This window comes from Haliotis cracherodii, unplaced genomic scaffold, assembly GCF_022045235.1.
Source record: "Haliotis cracherodii isolate W230 unplaced genomic scaffold, xgHalCrac1.p SCAF_3, whole genome shotgun sequence".
Lineage (NCBI taxonomy): Eukaryota > Metazoa > Mollusca > Gastropoda > Lepetellida > Haliotidae > Haliotis > Haliotis cracherodii.
The window spans coordinates 31,329,459-31,348,040 of record NW_027266286.1 but is presented as its reverse complement, the minus strand read 5'-3'; the positions used below and the strand labels follow the sequence as shown (position 1 = coordinate 31,348,040).

The window sequence follows — 18,582 nt, the reverse complement described above, 5'->3', positions numbered from 1 at the left end:
CATTGGTCATTTATAGAGAAAGATTAGGATTGAGAAAGTTGTATCGTCTTAAACGGTACATCAAGTTAAAAACATCCAAATTAACGAGGTTTCCCTTTATCATACACTATCAGCACCAGAGCTATTTATGTGTTATACACAATATCCGTTGTACCGTCATTTGTTACTATGGTTCAAGAAAGGGGGGTGGAGGTCAACATACATGGAAACGCGATTTTCCTCGAATTGTAACAATATTCATCGATTTTAGAAGAAAAACTATTAGAATGTCAGATGCATCCCACACAAGGATCCTGGGAATCTGAATCCGTTTCAGCTTCCGACGAAAGTGCCCTTTATGATACTTTCATGACATTTTCAAGATGAGTTCAAAATGTCTGCGGAATTGCTTTTGGAAAAAAATATCAAACAAACAGAAAACTCGATGTATTTTCTATTTCCTCAAGAAACTCTCAAAGTCGCTACATATCATAATGATAGTCAGAAAAGGGCGAGAAAACCCAAGATTCAGGTATTATTGCTACAAAAGGGATTACAGTTATTTATCAAGGAAATATATGTTCTTTGAAACATAAATGTCAATATTAAAATGTAAATAGAAATATAACTGGTAAAGTAAGGTCTGTAGTGGTACAAGTTCAACGTTCATAAATAAATCAAAATGTCAACACCAGTTCATATGAGCACAAATATAACTCTAGTTTCTAATATGTTCTATGAAATATGCCCTGGAGTCTTTTATGTAAATGTATATATTTGTATATGTCCACCACTGCACGTGTACCGCGTATGTACTAAATGAACGCCGACGATAAAATCGATTTGATTGAAAGGGACTTTGAAGAAAATACACAATATGAATTTCGACTACAATTCATAGGATGGGTATTACATTCACTACATACGCCTTAGTTTACTTTAATAGTTACAGCAACATTACAAGGCGTATACAAGCAGGAACACCAGCATTGTATAGACACGGAGATTTGCTTTGTGTAAGACAGCAAGCAGCGCAAACGATGTAGTAAAGTAAATGCTCCAATTTCTGCAGGATCTTGGCCTAGTAGATCTCGAAGACTACAAGCACGATGGCGCTAACATCACATCTCTCAGACTTATCGATCCTGATCGGCCTGAAGTGGTCAACGTTCGAACTGATTGGTTGTACAAGGCAAGGAGATCGGGGGATTCCCCACTCAAAGGCTACTCTGAGATTCAGGTATGTTTGGGCCCACGTCTAGTATACTTGGCCTTTTTCCATTTAATGTCCTGTTGGAAGCGATGGAGAGTCAGAATCGTTTCGCATATTGGCTAATTTGTTCCAAGTTCAGACGTTTCCAAGTTTTCGGTAAACATTCCACAGACAGTGAAGTTTTAATTTGTATTCATTTTGATCCCAATTATAGTCCAACTGTTTACGTGGACACATGAACATGACTCTAATTGAATTTTGCCCAAATACCAGAATACCACGTTAGACACAGCATAGGTACCTTAAATGCGATATGTCAGATTTGATCTTACTGTAGTACTGTTGTCCCTCTTATAAATTTATGGAACGGAATTTACACATGATCAACGAGACATGGTGTCTGGCTCTAGAAGACTTGAATTTAAGTCATTGAATCAAAAGATTGATTCCGAACAAACTTCGCAGTACTCGGATATCTGCCACCTTCATGGCCATCAGTGACTGTCTTGTTAATACTGATAAAATAACGCCATAAAAACAATACAGGTGATATACACCAATGATTCTATGCTGTAGTTTACCATATTTTACCTTCTTTAATGCGCTCTGTCAGGGAAATATCACCGACGATGTAGCGGTAGGTCATCGTTGTTACCGTGTCATTAATGTTGTACGTGTTGTTGCCGTCCCACTCAGAAGTGGAGTTGCTGTTTTCATCAGTCATGCATGAATTTGTCGTAGATGATAACATTGTAATGTTTTTTCGCATATTTTTTATAAAAAGTAAATTTGAGTTATTCATTCAAAACTAAGCTATGTCAAATTAGATTTATTATGGTATGAAGAATTTAGTATTCGTGTTTTCTCAGGCCAGTGTTGGTATCACCTTTACGGTAAGACGATAACTGAATTTGGTTATGCTTTGCATCTCAAACGTTATACTGAATAGCCTTTTATCGTTTATGTGTTCTGAAAAACTTACACATCTGCAGGACCTATTGCACACAACTGTGGCATACAAATACACACTGCTATGGTTTATTCGTCTCATTCCACGTCCTCTCGTAGAAATCTTGCTGGTATATATATGTTTTCCATTATAGATGAGGGTATATATTTACATGATATTGTTTCTGTATCTTGTTATTGTGAAAGCAATGTCATTCTATTTCTTTGTATATTCATATAGAGTGCCCTATCTGTCTGTTTTTGTTCATATTTACTTTTGCTGTTTTCCTGCTTCAGTGAAAATGTGTTACCAATATACACGGAATATAGTTTAGTCTTTTCACAAACGGGAATAACGATTTATACACGATGAGTGTAAATATAACAAAAGTGAGTACTTATTGAGGTCAGTGATGAACAATATAAAAGAACATCCGTTTGCTGTATAAGATGATAATCATTGAAAACAGTATTACTTTTTTGAAAACCGATCATGATATATTAACATTTCATTCAATATACAAAATTTGACTGATATTCTGATTTCAAAATCACTTCTTTCTATTGGATTAAATACCAACATTTGTGATCAAATTATCATCAACTACCAATTTATCATTTGCTTGTTACTGTTACTAACGATTCATTGCATCATATGGAGATATCATAGCATATGCCGTGAATGTTCTGATCATTGTTGCTATGTAAATGAATCAGAAACATACCTCATGATGGGAATATAACCTGATTATACGTCCCGTTGAGGATTAAAATGAGGATAAAATGTTTGATTAATATGGTTGCCACCGGTATGGTAATATATAACTAAAGATACATGTTGCTTGCCTACCATTGGAAACAAACACACGTTTTACCATGATAGAGGTATGTGTGTCACCTACAAAAGGTATAATTAATATTGTTATATTTCGTGTCATATTGTAGGTATGAGTTGTATTGAAAAAGGTTTTATTGTCGAAACGGTTACTTATTGTCGATGTTATCTTTGTTTGTAGACGGAGACTGCGCTAGCCTACGACGCCGTCCAGTTGTTCTCTCTGGCGCTTCACGAGTTGTCCCAGGCCCAGGACGTGACCAAGGCAGTGTTGTCCTGTGACACCAAGCAAACATTCCAGTTTGGAAACAGTTTACTGAATTTCATGAAATCGGTAAGTTTATTACTTCAAAGAATAATCCTTTATCACCTGGTTCAAATCAATCTGAAGGTTGATATCAGATATAGTCTATAAAGATTGAGCATTGCATTGATGATCCCAGCAATAGTTTCAAAACATGTAATATATGTTCCAAATATTGAAATAGTTACAAACAATAATATTTTGTCAAATGGCTTTATTGTGCTTTATTATGGCACATGTTGTGCATATGGTACCAGCAATGTGACAATACAAATCTTTTTGAATTCCGATTCCCTTCTAAGGATTAAATCCAGTCATATTGAAAATGACATTTCTTTAGCTGTCGATTAGTTCTTGGTATACTTAGAATGTGTTAGAACCACCTTGATCCCAAGTCAGCTACAAAGTCTTGTTGTCGAATAACGTATAGCTTTTGTGTAATGCACATGCTCCTTCTCAGGCGTGTATGTAACAAGTACAACGTTGTGAGACAGTGTGGTACCAGTGTTGTAACACACCATCATGCATACATGTAAGATAGTTGGTGCAGGAAGACGCATGGTCCTGCACCATGACTGTGGAATATATTTATTTTATGAGACCAAAATCAATCTATATATATATTCAAAAGCAAGTCTAGCCAGCTCTATGAAATCAACACTGTAATAATTTGTTTTAATTTAAGAGGAGAGAAATGTATTGTATAATAAAAAATCCTAAACTGTATGTTAGGCTAGAAGACGCAGTAACTCTAGTTTTGTGACTGTCACAATTACTACATTAATGGATATCAACTTCTGATGAAGAATATATCAGTTCTAGTTTCTTCACTGCAGCATACCTTGGTACATGTACATATATGGATACACATATCATATTACTGATATTCGCATTCCTTCCATGGATGCGTCTTTGAACCCTTTTCATTTTACAGCTCTTAAAAACGTTCATTCTAACTATTTCGCATGTGGCTTCAGCGTTTTACGCTTTGTGACAGGGTGTGTTTTTCTCTTGATGGACGAGCTGATAATAGACCTTGAGGCAGGCAGTTCACACTCTTCACAACTGCATTTTTACACCTTTTTTACCCGTCTCATTATGTACAACCAACAGTTTTACTTCAGATTCGTTATGACGTCCATGCGTCAAAATGTGTTGTGAAGTATGTGTATGTTGACAGAGAATTGCATAGACTTAAACTTCAAAATTATATAAGATAAACAAACAGACTTCGACTGATTACTTCACCAGCGATATGGTTATATTTCCTTCATGTTTTCATGAACATGTTTCATTCTCAAAACAAACTGTCGATTTTTACTTGCCATTTCGTATGACATAATATGTCCACGGTACCATTTACACGTCGATATGTAGGACATGATGTCACGGATAAGGCATTTTTGACGCACAAGAAATGTGATCGATGATATGCTGAACTTGCTGCCTGCATGTGTTTAACGCATTCATTCACTTGTACGAGTGTGTCATAGTATGATTAGTACTGATAAACATTTTGAAATCCATTGGCTTCAGACATGTTCTCATTCGCTGTTGATTATCAATATGACAAACATATCATCGACGAAGGACAAACGATTGATATGTACTGAAGTATAACATTCTGTGCTTTGAAAGATATTATGTTTTCGCCCAAGCAAACCACTTTTGCAAATATAATATGAAACGTCGACACATGAGAATAACCAGTCTCAATTATACGACGAAACAGATTCCATTAGGTGTAAAAGGCAAAATAGTGGTGACAGTTATTGGAATGGATCACTGACAATAAGTGATGACTCGAGGTGTTCGCGAAAAGGGTAATCATGTCCTGCCCTATCGGTAGCACACGGGACTTGAACAATTTGCAAATAAGCTGATAGAATCGCAGCGAAAACTACACCAGTCCTCTTCGCCAACATCGGCACGTTTAAGTGTTTGTAATAGAAAAAAACAGAGGTCTTTCAAACTGACAATTGCTTCGTTTTGAAAGAAAACATACATGTAAAATTTCAGAAATCATTTTGCATCACAGTACAGTACATCACAGGAAATATCCATTTCAGAGTACGTTCGCAATATTAAATTCTACGCCGCTTGTTCATTAAAACATACATTGACAGAACAGATGCAGATACTGAGGTTTTCTTTGCTGATCAATATGTCTAGACGGAATGGAATATTTTCGTGATTGATGTCGGGAATTCAGTGGAATATGTATGAAATAGCGCAACATTTCTTTAAAAGGGTGAGAGTTAAGGCATATTTTCATGTCTACAAAGTTGCATTTTTATCCATGTTGTACAGGACGGCTCATCTTTCTTTCATTAATTCAATGCTATGGATTCAAGGTTCTATGTGATAATTAAAGAAGTATCATTATCGTTAACTACGTTTTAGATATAATTAGAGAGCACCATGCACCTTTGTTTTGTAGACACATTTCCAACTAGCGTTTTGGGTTTTACTTTGAAACGTTTATTCAATGTAGCATTACATCTATTTCAGATTGATCTTAAACCCTTTAAGAACATCGTACGTTCAGACGACTAATTACTAATTTAATCTTTCTTCGGCTTTGATCTCAGGCATCGAAATATCAGTCCCTTTGTGTATTTTATATATCCAGCCCATTCCCCATGTGTAAATACGTGTCTAATTGTATATTCAAATCCAGTTATTTGCAAACATATATTTGTGTATCTTACCCTAATGTTTCGAAAAAGAACAGACAGTTGCGTTCTCAAATAATCTGATTTTCTTTCCACGAATGTCTTGTTCGTTTGCTTGTACCAGACACATTACCAAAGTGCATACGTAATTTAAGGTAAAAAATGTAATTGCTCTTTCAATAGTGCTATATGAAGAAACCTGAAAAATCAAAGGTTATCTTTCTTCTCAAACTATAGCCTCTACATGTGTTGGAAGGGGAACAACTCCACTTTAGAAGAAAGAAATCAATATTGTTCAATTACATGTTCGTGTCCTCAAGGTGACTGTTTGAGAAAGTGGTTGCCTGCTCAACTTGTCACTAAAAAACTTGTGACTATTTCTTCAAAAGAGTGGTAAGAAGCATTGCTTTTTGTAGCTAACCTATGCTCTTCCTTTGGGCATATTACAGCTTTCGTAAAGAATGTATTTTTTTGTTTGCAGCTGAACTTTGAAGGTCTATCAGGACCGATCCGATATGATAATGGAGAGCGCAGAGACTTCAGCTTAGACGTACTTGAGCTGAAACTAACAGGCCTTATGAAGGTATTGATAAGAAAGTGTCAGCTTCACTTTAGCTTTCTGTCCAGTTATATTTGTATGAATAAGTGTTGTTTTTTATGAAACTAGAAACATGCAAACTATATCTGGTAACTTGAATGAACGTGAATTCAGTTATGTTTCCTCAGCGTCATATATGTCAGGTTTAGGCGATTACATGTACAATTGAGATGACCTCAACCTATACAGAACCAAAACGTTCAGGAATATTTTAGGGGATATTTTGGTAGTAAAGATTGAGCACACAAATTCATAAAATATCCCAAAAAATGTTCATGATCCCTTACCGTTTTAGTTTATTATATATGGATTAAAACACCCCAGATATGTGTCGACCTGTTGTAAATGCATATTCGAACTTGAACTAATGTGAACCTTTGAAAAGGTTTACAGCTAATGTACTAACATCACATATGAAGATATCAAGAAACAAATCACTAAACTGGTTATTATGATGGTTGTCCAGAATGTCCTACTAAATTGGTTAAGTATACCAGGAAGATTTCAAAAGTAAATGTTATTGAGCGTACCAACATTACATGTTTACAATGTTTGAATAACCACCATTACCCTGAATTACAAAATATTAGAGTGAACTAAGGAATTAAAGTATTTCTTTATACGCCAAATAATCAGAGATGTTTAAATGGAAGCGCTTCTCATATTGATTTATAATGGCCTGTCATTATATCGTTTACTCAAACCATCACTTGCGTTCCAGGTTGGTACCTGGAACAGGCATATCGGTGTTAATATGACGAAAACAGATGATGAAAGAAGGAAAGAAGTGGAAAGTTCTCTTAAAAACACAACATTGGAAGTTGTGGCTGTGGTGGTAAGTAGACCTTTACATGACTGCAGTCGGCTTGTATCGAACTTCACATATCGTATATGTTCGATGTTCCACAGGACATCGACTAAGAAAACGTAATTATGTTCGACTGAGTGTGTTGTCGGTATTTTTCTGACGCTAATGCTATCAGCTATTTTTGCAAAAAACAATATGGTGGGGTATAATATATCATATCCACGAAATTGTTTTTACATTCGAATGATGTAGAACACGCACTGTACATGGGAATGTCATCTGTATTATTGGCATGTATGCACAGCAGCGTTATGTCATTGTCATTTTCACTTGACACTACTTCTGGTATATACACCGCGGTTAATCGTTTTATAACACTAACAGAATTCAATAGTCCTGCAAATAAGCCCCTTGGGTCATACCCTTTGGGTTAATTACGCCCGACATCCTGTGTTTACCACAGGGGTTTGATTGATGACAGTCATGGTAAAGACCCAATTTGAGTCTCCACTCCACATGGGTGCAGTGTATTACTACTAATGGTCCTTTATTGTGTTATTAGGAAGCTCCGTATGTTATGGAAGTGAAACACGTAGACGGTACCATCACTTACGAGGGCTTCTGTGTGGATCTTCTGGATGAAATCTCTAAAAGAAGGCAATTCAACTACAGCATCAGAGTAGTTAGCACCTACGGCAAGTTGAAGAATGGAGAATGGTCTGGTATTGTCAGAGAACTAATCGACAGGGTGAGTTCAATATTAAATATTAAATTTGGTAAATATCATATGAAATGGTGTGACCATGAGGAAGCTGAACTGTTTCCCGTTTCGTATCCAATAACCCATGATAAGTATTTGTTCTGAGGATTCTTTTTCACAAAGTGATGATACAGACTCCAAGGACATTGTTTTCTTCTTTTTTAAGTGATATCATTTATTGCTTTCAAAGACGAAAAGGGAATAAAAGATATTAGATATGACTGAATTTAGATTTGAAGAGTTTACTTTCTTCTGGGCCTTACATTACCACACCAATTTCTTGCCAGCCATTTTAAGGCGCAGTTAAGTCTCTAAATATGAACTTTCGCCCGAAATTGAAATATTTTGTTGTTTAACGCAACACTCAGCAATATTCCAGCTTTATTCAAGACGGCAATGGAATAATCGAGTCTGTACCAGCTGTACATATGATGATAGTTTGAGCAATGTCAGTCACTGTCGGGTACGACAACATAAAATCAACCAACTCATTGTTCGGCACCACCCGATCATTTAGTCGCATCAAACAACAAGCATGAGTTGCTAGGGACCATGTTCTAACCATAAATTCCCATGAGGCAGCAATAACTCTTGCTATTGAACCTTGACCTTTAATACAAAGAATGGACAAACAAGACAAGACAATTTATTCAATATAGAGGCCCAAAATACAGACATATAGAAGTTACATTTCTTAGCGCTACAAAATAGCTTTTAGTATTTTTCTTTGTATGAGGTAGACAACAAATACATGCACACACATATAGCCCAGTAACACACATCATGTGCAGTATTCTTGGAAAATAGGTATTTTTTAGTGTTATTTAACACATTAAATTGGTAAAAACAGATATCATTTATTGTTTCTTTATCTTGAGTGTTCATACTTGAATACTTGATGAATGTGTTTACTGCACTGTCATTTCTGATGTCTTTACTAATATACCTCCAATAGAGGTATGTGCATCACATACAAGTAAAGATTAATTTCATCTGAAACAAAGAATATCATACTTCAAATAATTAATTCCCACCCATTTGTATTCTTGTTTTTAGAAAGCAGACCTTGGCCTTGGTGGCATGTCCATCACCCACGGACGAGAACAGGTCATCGACTTCACGAAGCCTTTCATTACCCTGGGTATCACCATCTTATACAAGAAGCCAACCCCCAAGGCGCCACAGCTGTTTTCCTTTCTCTCTCCCCTGTCTGTGGAGGTGTGGGTGTACATGATCGCAGCCTACCTCTGCGTCAGTTTTATGCTTTTCGTTATTGCAAGGTTTAGTCCCTACGAATGGTGCAACCCTCACCCCTGTAACCCAGATGCTGATGTTGTGGAGAACCAGTTTACCATCCTCAACAGTCTCTGGTTCACTATTGGTTCCCTTATGCAGCAAGGTATTGTTCCAGATTAAACCATTTTTTCCCCATCTTAAATAACACTAAGATCATACTTACAAAAGTAAGTAAACTGACATTTTTGCAATGGAATTACGCCACTATTCAAATAATAGATGCAGCATTTCGCCTTTAAACTGTATACGTTGTAACAACGTTACCGTTATTCATCTGTCCCCAGGCTGTGAAATCGCGCCTCGGGCCATCTCCACCCGTCTTGTGGCAGGCATGTGGTGGTTCTTCACACTCATTATGATCTCCTCCTATACCGCCAACCTGGCTGCTTTCCTCACCGTGGAGAGAATGATCTCTCCCATAGAAAGCGCCGAAGATCTCGTCAAGCAAACAGTCATCAAATACGGCACACTGGAGGGAGGCTCCACCATGGCGTTCTTCCAGGTACACCAGCATCATGCGCTACGCCATCTCCATCTTAATCTTTCTTTCAGGAGAGCATTACCGTTCAGTCTTTATTCTTTATTGTACCACATTTATCTATCGGCCCTTTAGCAAATTACATTTTTAATTGTTGATAATGGAGAGTTAGGCAACGCATAATTATAAATGTTTTCCGTTTTTCAATAATTGTACGTACAGAATTATTTACGATATTACATATAATCGCACACGTTTGTAAGTTCATTATTCGTACTCTTTGCAGAATTCCAAAATTGAAACATTCAAAAGAATGTGGAACTTCATGAATACATCCGAGGACAATGTGTTTGTGAAAGACGGAGCCGAGGGTGTGAACCGAGTGTTGGCAGGGGGATACGCCTATCTTGGGGAATCTACGTCAGTAGAATATAACATCCAAAGGAACTGTGAGCTGATGCAGGTGGGAGGCCTCCTCGACTCCAAGGGATACGGCATAGCAACGCCACCGGGTAGGTCCATAAGTCAGAAGGTATATCAGATACAGGAATTATAAACCTGTATTCTCTGAGGAACCAGTGTGGCACAATATATTCTATGCACACACACACGCGCGCACACATATGTATTAATAAAGAAGTTGATATCCATGAATTCTCTTCCTTGTGTTTACACACTTCTAAATTCGTTTCAAAGACTTGAAATCATTAACTTTCCTCAGGCACTCATTTCCCTGTCCCATTTCAGAGTCCCCTTTCAGGGATTCCATCACGGAGACGATTCTAAAGCTTCAGGAGGAGCAGTTTATCCACACTATTCACGACAGATGGTGGAAGGAGAAGAATGGTGGCGGCAAGTGTGTGGCTGAGAAGAGCTCCAACCAGAAGAACAAGGCAGCTGAACTCGGGGTGGCAAACGTGGGTGGCGTGTTTGTAGTGCTAATGGGAGGTGTGGGTGCCGGGTTCATCATCTCCCTCTGTGAGTTTATATGGAAAGCCAGAAAAAATGCCAGAAAGGACCAGGTGAGGACACACGATATATGCTGTTCATATGAAGTAGGGGATGTTATTCAAACCACCTTATGGAACAGCTAGACCCTGTTCGTCTAGACACCCCCGGATATATACTGATATACGCACATATTAGACATTACATTATATTTGTTCATCCGGAAACTCGTCAATAAGGGCGATTGCTTATCTATGTACATGTAGGACATAAGATATATTTCGTATGCCGGAAACTCGTTAATACGGTCGATTACTGATGTATACACATTACATTACATGTATTTGTTAATCCAGAAATCCGTCAATACGGGATTGTACCTTCCGATTTAGCGGGGTTTCACTGTCGTCAAAGCTGACACGTAAGGGATGCTTCCAAAATCGTCACTTTTCAGCATCACGCCACCAGTCATTGATGCTGCACGTGTCAAAATGTCCAGGGAGTGTGCATCATGTCATTTTTCACTTGTGGTATTTAATTTGCCTCAAATTCCATTTGGCGATTAAATTCCCAAATCGACGGCTATTTCTTCAATTGAATAGCAACGGAATTCTATTAAACCAAAGAAGGCGTTTTGATGTCGCTCACGGAAACGTTTTTGTTGCGTCATACAAATCAGTAAGACAAAAAAATAACTGTGAGCTCCTCACAATCTGTCTGAGGTAATGCACTGATTTCATCTTGAGCTCCGTCTTCCTGAAAGTGTGGAGTTTTTGGCACTGTCGACATTATCAGAACATTATCTTGATCCCACGACTTCCCACGTGACGGTAAGGTGTGACAATTACGTCATTGATGATGGTAAACGTTACCTATAGGACATCTCGTTCTTAAACATGCATTTCTTTTGGCCTACATCTCAGTAGTTTTTGCAAGAGCAGCTGAATATCACTTGTTAGTGCAAAACTATATGTATTCGCTATACATGTAAAATACAGGCGTGAGTCACAGATCCTAAAACACGTGAAACTCGTTCGCAAACCTCTGTGCATAAAGCAATTTTTCTATTCGTACAACGTCTTCAACCCTTGTCATTAACAAACATCAATGGAAGATCACTTCTTTTCATCTCTTTCGACTTCATATTTTATATGTCAGTGAGGCTATGACAAACAGCAAGATTCCAACAAATAAAACTCTTTGAATCTCTTGTGTATTCAAGAGATGTTATTGCAAGAGTGATATCTCACGTTAAGAACAACTTCGTTGTTTTAAATCACATACAAAATGTAATGTTTTTACATTCTATTTTTCACTTGGGCCCTTTCGAAAATACTAGTCGTCAGACGTTAATGGATTATCACCATCATTGAGAAATATCATTAATTTTAAAATGCTTTTGGAGTGTGACGTTATAGCTCCATAGCAGGATACGTCATTGTCGAGCTGCACACAGCTAAAGCAAGTCACTGGGTCTTTTTGTTTCACAGAACAGTAAACAGTAGCACTGCTTCAACGCCATTCATCATGTTATGAAAACAATAGACCCCCGAGAGAATGTGGAATTTTACCTTTATACGTCTTCCATGAAATATATTCCATCACAATATCTACGAAATTGAAAGCAACTATTTGAGAGTAAATTGATTTTCTTGTAACACAACCTCAGGGAAACATGATAAGAATTCAATCGATATCTCCTGAGGTAAAAACAATCACGTCTTGCAAGACTTACGATGAGACCTCGGTTCTATTTTCTACAGAATGCTGCATTGAACGTATTTTTAAGCACATCCATGATATGTGACCAACTGTTAGTTTTTGCAAGCCTCACTAATTTCATTTTATTGTTCATTGTAGCAAACGCTTTGCTCCGAAATGGCTGAAGAATTCCGATTTGCTGTGAGATGCTTTGGATCAAAGAAACCTACGAAGAAACGAGACAAGGAGATAACAGATAACGGACTGCAGTTCATGCCGTTGACAGGCTACGGACACAATTCAGTTGGTGGAAAGGAAGTGTACGCATGACAGGAAGACTTGCTATAACTTTGTACATGTTCTACAAGAGAGTGCACAGTCGTGTTGTGAGTGAGGGGATACGTGTTTGTGTACCGGAAGTGCCAGAAAATGACATTAAAGACGATCACTCATCTGGAGGGCATTTGATCGATACATCTCAATCAAAGGAGAGCTACTTGCTCCCAATAAAGTGCCTTATGAATAAACACAATCATCTTGTGAACCCAGGTTTGTTTATTCCTACCAAAGCTGAACCAACTCACATGAAGCTCATCCGGTAAAGACCGGAAACATGTGCTATGACTGTCTCGCAGTGAAGATGAACTATTTTGAGAGTTTACATACATGGTTAGCTGTGAGGGCCAGATTCGGTAGATGATGAGAACATATTTTTGTACAAATGCGTGTAAGATAAGGCTTTATATATGTGCTTGTAAAAAGACTTGCTGATGGTTTGTTCTGTCTGTATAAATAGTCTTCCATGCATATATTGTAGGTGCAATGGAGGTTCTGTTGCAGCCTAGAGTCGAGCTTCTAGGTATGTCCATACTTTTGATAGGTTCATACAGGCTTTGGTAACTTTAGATGAACCAACATGACCAGTTTAGTTAAGCACAGTCTTTCGCCTCACCTTCCCACTGCTGACATGTCAAAAACTTCATGTGTACAATACAGGATCCAGGATACTGCTCAAATATGTCGCCCTGTGGGAAGCGCGGTTTTTTAAAATGATCTTTGGACTGATTTGAGCAGTTTGATAATGGTTTGTCTAACTTTTATTGAGTATGGCACATGGTACAATTGTAGACATATTGAACACTATTAATACTAATTATGTCATCTCATTTCATTAAGCATCAGACGTTATTTAGGAAAGCAAGAAAGTGAACGTGTCACAATGATGTTTTTTTTAATACTTGGTTTGTAGTACACGACGTTATTCCACATGATTCGATACTCTGAAATATTCGTGAAATTCCTCAGACAATGCTCATGAGATATTAGACTTATTCCAATGATCATTGGTAAGCTGAATATGTCAAACCAAATATCAAAGGTTGATCTTTAAAAGTAAAACAGACTTTTCATAACAATTCTACCAAATTACATCCGACTTTTGATATATCACCAACATAGCTGTCTCGAAGAAAGCAACACTAACTGTGAACTTTTTTATCAAACTGATTCAAGTTATAACATACTACAATTCTACTTTGCCATACCGTCACTATATGTTTTAACCGAGGAAAGTGTGCTTTTCAATCGTGGTTAAAAGTTGTTTACCAATAACCTGTGATTAATTTCACACATGTCATATCCTGGAAGCTCTACTGTGAAGTATATCTTCATTCGCTTCCATCTTTCGCAAGAAATTCTTATCTGAGTAGATCATAGCCGGATGTGTGTACTAAAAGAGAAATTATTATCAAGCATTGAATCGGGGAATGCAAGAATTCAATATCAGTTTGTTTGTTATCTTTACAAATCCGCGTCTTATTGAATAACCGATTGTAGCCTTCGCTTGGATATCATATTTGGTTTTCAATGAGGGCTCGTTCATATGTATCATCGTCAGACTTTCATGTATTAAGATGTACCCATTGCCTTTTTATTAGAGATTGATTTCTGAAGTGAATGTACGTTGTGTGTGTATAAACGAACTACATTAAATGTTTTGGGTCAAGACAGTTAAAATGACTACTGGAATACGACTTGTTGATTGGAATTTCACTTGATCTGTTACGATTAGTTCGCGTTATCGTCTACTGTTGCATGCAGTGAATATGTGGTCATGTCTACTATCATTTTGCCAATGAAACGGCCGCTGTGTTCACCTAACTGGAAACTATTATATGGCCTTGATAATCAGTATGGATGAGATTCATTTTTAAGGAATGCCAATAGCATGCATATTACCTTGAGAACATGATTATGTAGCATATTGTGTGTTTTGTGTGGGTGTATTTGTATCAGTACAAATATGTCTTATCATATATGCAAATACTGTGCTATTATGTTGACTTTCTAGCAAGCTATGGATGTATCAAATTGGGGAGGGTCTGACTAGTGGATTCGAACCCAGACTTTTGTAACTTTGTACAGTGTCCTAGTCAGTGATGGGGATATCTCCCCATGCTGTTGATCTCCACTGCTTACCATCAGTCAACACCGTCTTGTTTACGACAATGCTATATCACACACACCTTTCCAAGGAAATTTCTTCAACTTCTACCGCACATGTTTTGTGAGATTCTTTTATGAAACTATCACACACAAACCGTGTTGATATCATTCTCTGCAACATCATGCCATAACATGATATTTCAAAGTTCATGCAAATTTCAGATTTTGGAGAGTTAAACATGAGTCATTCATACGCTGTGAACCAAGTAGCAGTTAACATGCTGCGTTCGAGAGATATTTATGGGGTGAAGGTTGTACTGATAATGTCCTGTAAATACTATAGTAATCCACTGAATGGTGAAATATTCTGAGGCCATTAACCAGTTATGTGTGATCACAGGACATCAAAGCAGACCATGATGTATTTTTCAAAACAATTATGATCGCGAGTAGGTCGCGAATATTTCGCATCCAAATGGCCTTTGCTTTGTCGTGTTTTGATTTATATTGAACAAACACGTTCCAAAGATCGCAATCGTGGCACGGCCATGTCGTGCTCCGGTCGCCATCAAGGGAACGTGTGTTTTTACCACAGCAATTGAATCAAGTGCTGTGATGAGCTATAAAGAATTTGAAATTTGCCGTTTACAATATTCAGAGTCGTCACAGTGATTAGAACAGAGCCGTCTGGCGGTCTTATACATCCTACACTAAAACGTGGATCTACCGAGGGCACGGTTAGCCAGCTGTTTTACTTATGGGAGCAGGCGACCGTCTCATCGACTTTGACACCTCTGGTGCATGTGAAAATTATGTATATGAACTCGTTGGGGGTTGTCAAATTGGGGGTGTTTCACTAATATTCCTCATCAGAATTGCCTTTTGTGGGGATAGTTAACACTGGACAAAACTCTCTCTCTCTCTCTCTCTCTCTCTCTCTCTCTCTCTCTCTCTCTCTCTCTCTCTGAATCAATATTCATTTTCCTTTCTTTTCGTTAAATGACGTACTGTTGTAATATATTTCTCAGGAAATCTGGGCTTGTGTAAAACATAATAAACGGTTGTTATGTCATATGTGGTCAATGCATTGCTCCCCAGCGTCCAAACTGTAACATAAGCCAAAACAAAAATACATTGAATACATAATACATGAATGTTCGTGTTTGTGTTCTTATTATTGTACCATTGTGTAGTTATGTCAGTTGAGGGAAGACCTGTCATGAATCTTTCACCTGAACGTTTAATGTCTTTCATATAACCTTCATAGTTTTTTATCCTTGTTTAACACAACTTTCAGCAATATCACAGCTACATGGCGGTGGCATGTAAACAATCGAGACTGGACCAGATAATCCTGTGACTGATATCATAAGGGTCGCTCCAAGTAGTTGGGATGCAAGGACATGCCCATTCATCAATTATCCATTTAATTGCTAAATACGACAACCATAGATTACTCGGGGCAATATTTTTACCTGGAATCCAGACTAAACTTTAATATAAGTGTTGAGAGTAATGGAGACACTGAAAGTTTTATTCTCCACAAAGAGGTTCTTACGAGAAGTTGCATAATTAACTCACCAACTGAACAACAGAGGGAGGGCGCAGAAGTATAGTTGATACAGCGTTCCTTCGTCACTTCAACGACCCGGCTTCGCTTCCTCACAATGAATGAGGTGTGATCCAATGTACGTAGCCGGTTTCAGCCCTTACACTAACAGCACAATATCATTGCTTTGGTTTCCAAAAATGTTTCAAAACGAATTAGAGGATGACCTTACTCGGGATAACTGTCCATCTCAGAACTGTTATTCAAGCCCCTCTTCAAGTTGAATTTTATCATGTCTGTCTACTCGATAATGACCTGACTAACAGCACAGACTCAATGTTCCTAGTTTCACATATGACACTGGTTATAAAGTAAAGAATAAGGCAGAAAATGGACAAAATGCTGATGTGCATAATTATCCCTTTAAGTTGTCGTGCCTTGCACGTCCAAACAAATATCAGCTACAACGCCATTTTTTACATACTGAACATATTGTGGAGTACAGTATCTAAGCCCATTTTTGGTGTCCCCCATCGTGATATTGCTGGAATGATGCCAAAGGTAACGTAAAAGCATACTTACTAATTCATGGGTAGTGTGTTATATTTTTTTCACCAGAATTTGGCCTTACGCATGGTACCGTGTGGGAAATCATGTTTTGCATACCGAGTTGATCAATGATATTTATGAAGCCTCAAACAATACTCCAGCTGTATCATGGCGGTCGCTGAATAATCTGAATCATGAAAATAGTGGTTGATAGATAACAGTTAACCATTGTATACGTAGTTGTGGTCTGTCTCCCATATCCTTGAGATTAAATTAAGAAATAAACTCAGCTCAAGCCTAGAATGATTTGGCAAGGCAAACTTGCCTCAGCTCTCAGCATTGTTCAGGGCTCCATTTGGATTTTATATTTTGTAGATATGTAAATGGTAGTCTAGTAGGGTGGCTTAGTGGTTAAATAAATATATGGCTCGTTATGCCGAAGAACCAGGTTCGATTCGACACACAGGCACAATGTATGAATCTTATATTTGGTGCACCCAGCAGTACTATAACCCCATCGAACAGATGGTACTGGTTGTGATCCGTTGTTTATCAGCACACCCCCGTACTCGTGGGCTTCATCAAAGTCGCTTCATCTACGACCTGCGTCATTTTCAGCTTTCCTTCCTCGTCAAGCTGCCACGCATTCGTCAACACTCACCCCTTTCCGTAACCTGCAAGGTTTTAAGAAGGCTCGTCCTCCTACATTAATGATATCTTTAAAAAAACTAAAAAAACAATAAGAATGCGCGTTCGACTTCATGTACTTCAGTCAAAGAATCCCTAAGGAATAATTGTTGATTTTACATTATGATATGTTTACAAGGACTGTCCCAACAGATCATTGTTTAATTCGTCAAAAATGGCGACGCCATTAGAGTCCTGAGATGCCATATTGGTAATTAGTGAAACTAATTTAATTCACAAGGGGTAAAATGTAAAACAACAAAACAATAAGTTAGGAACGAACCTCAGAATCCGTACAAGAAATAAGTGAAAGGAAAATTCACAACACTTCCAAGAAAACACCTGAATATCCAAAATATCATGCATGCGTCGCGAAACTGCTTGACCTTTGCCGATATCCAAACTTGCAGTGAAGCCGATTTCTCACACGCAATCTCACGGGGTCTCACGTGACCTGGTGCTGAAGGAGAATTGTTGATTTTACATATGTTTCACATCTAAAAATATATCCAAGATATAGTTAAATGTGTTCAATCATACTGTATTAACCCCGACGTGGTTTAAATAGCATCTGGAATATATATTATATATGGGGGAAATATACGTGAATCATTACGCAACGAGTACACAAGAAAAATAACAATTTTAGTTTTGCCCGTTCGGGCGTTTACGGCATCCAGTCGCAAAAATGGCAACGAGAGGGGCACGGACCGCTATTCGGTTGTCCCGGAATAACACGAGTTGGTCTTGAGTGGCTGCCATGCTGTGAAATAACTGTAGCTCTGTTCAAAACGGCGTAAAATACAACT

At 37.8% G+C, this 18,582-nt stretch overlaps 1 protein-coding gene across 9 annotated transcripts in view; it reads left to right on the top strand.

The window, feature by feature from the left end:
- Positions 1-16,127, top strand: part of LOC139476115 (glutamate receptor ionotropic, kainate 2-like) — a 128,739-nt gene extending 112,612 nt beyond the window's left edge. For 8 of the 9 annotated variants that reach the window (XM_071259378.1, XM_071259375.1, XM_071259374.1 and 5 more), the window contains 11 exons: positions 1,052-1,219; positions 1,806-1,829; positions 3,157-3,309; positions 6,436-6,537; positions 7,274-7,387; positions 7,923-8,108; positions 9,177-9,519; positions 9,701-9,918; positions 10,181-10,406; positions 10,642-10,916; positions 12,703-16,127. In XM_071259378.1, coding sequence (XP_071115479.1) covers positions 1,052-1,219; positions 1,806-1,829; positions 3,157-3,309; positions 6,436-6,537; positions 7,274-7,387; positions 7,923-8,108; positions 9,177-9,519; positions 9,701-9,918; positions 10,181-10,406; positions 10,642-10,916; positions 12,703-12,873 — 1,980 coding nt within the window. In that variant the 3' untranslated portion in view covers positions 12,874-16,127. The remainder of the gene's footprint in view (positions 1-1,051; positions 1,220-1,805; positions 1,830-3,156; positions 3,310-6,435; positions 6,538-7,273; positions 7,388-7,922; positions 8,109-9,176; positions 9,520-9,700; positions 9,919-10,180; positions 10,407-10,641; positions 10,917-12,702) is intronic. The other variant, XM_071259382.1, reaches the window with a different exon arrangement.
- Positions 16,128-18,582: the final 2,455 nt, after the last annotated feature.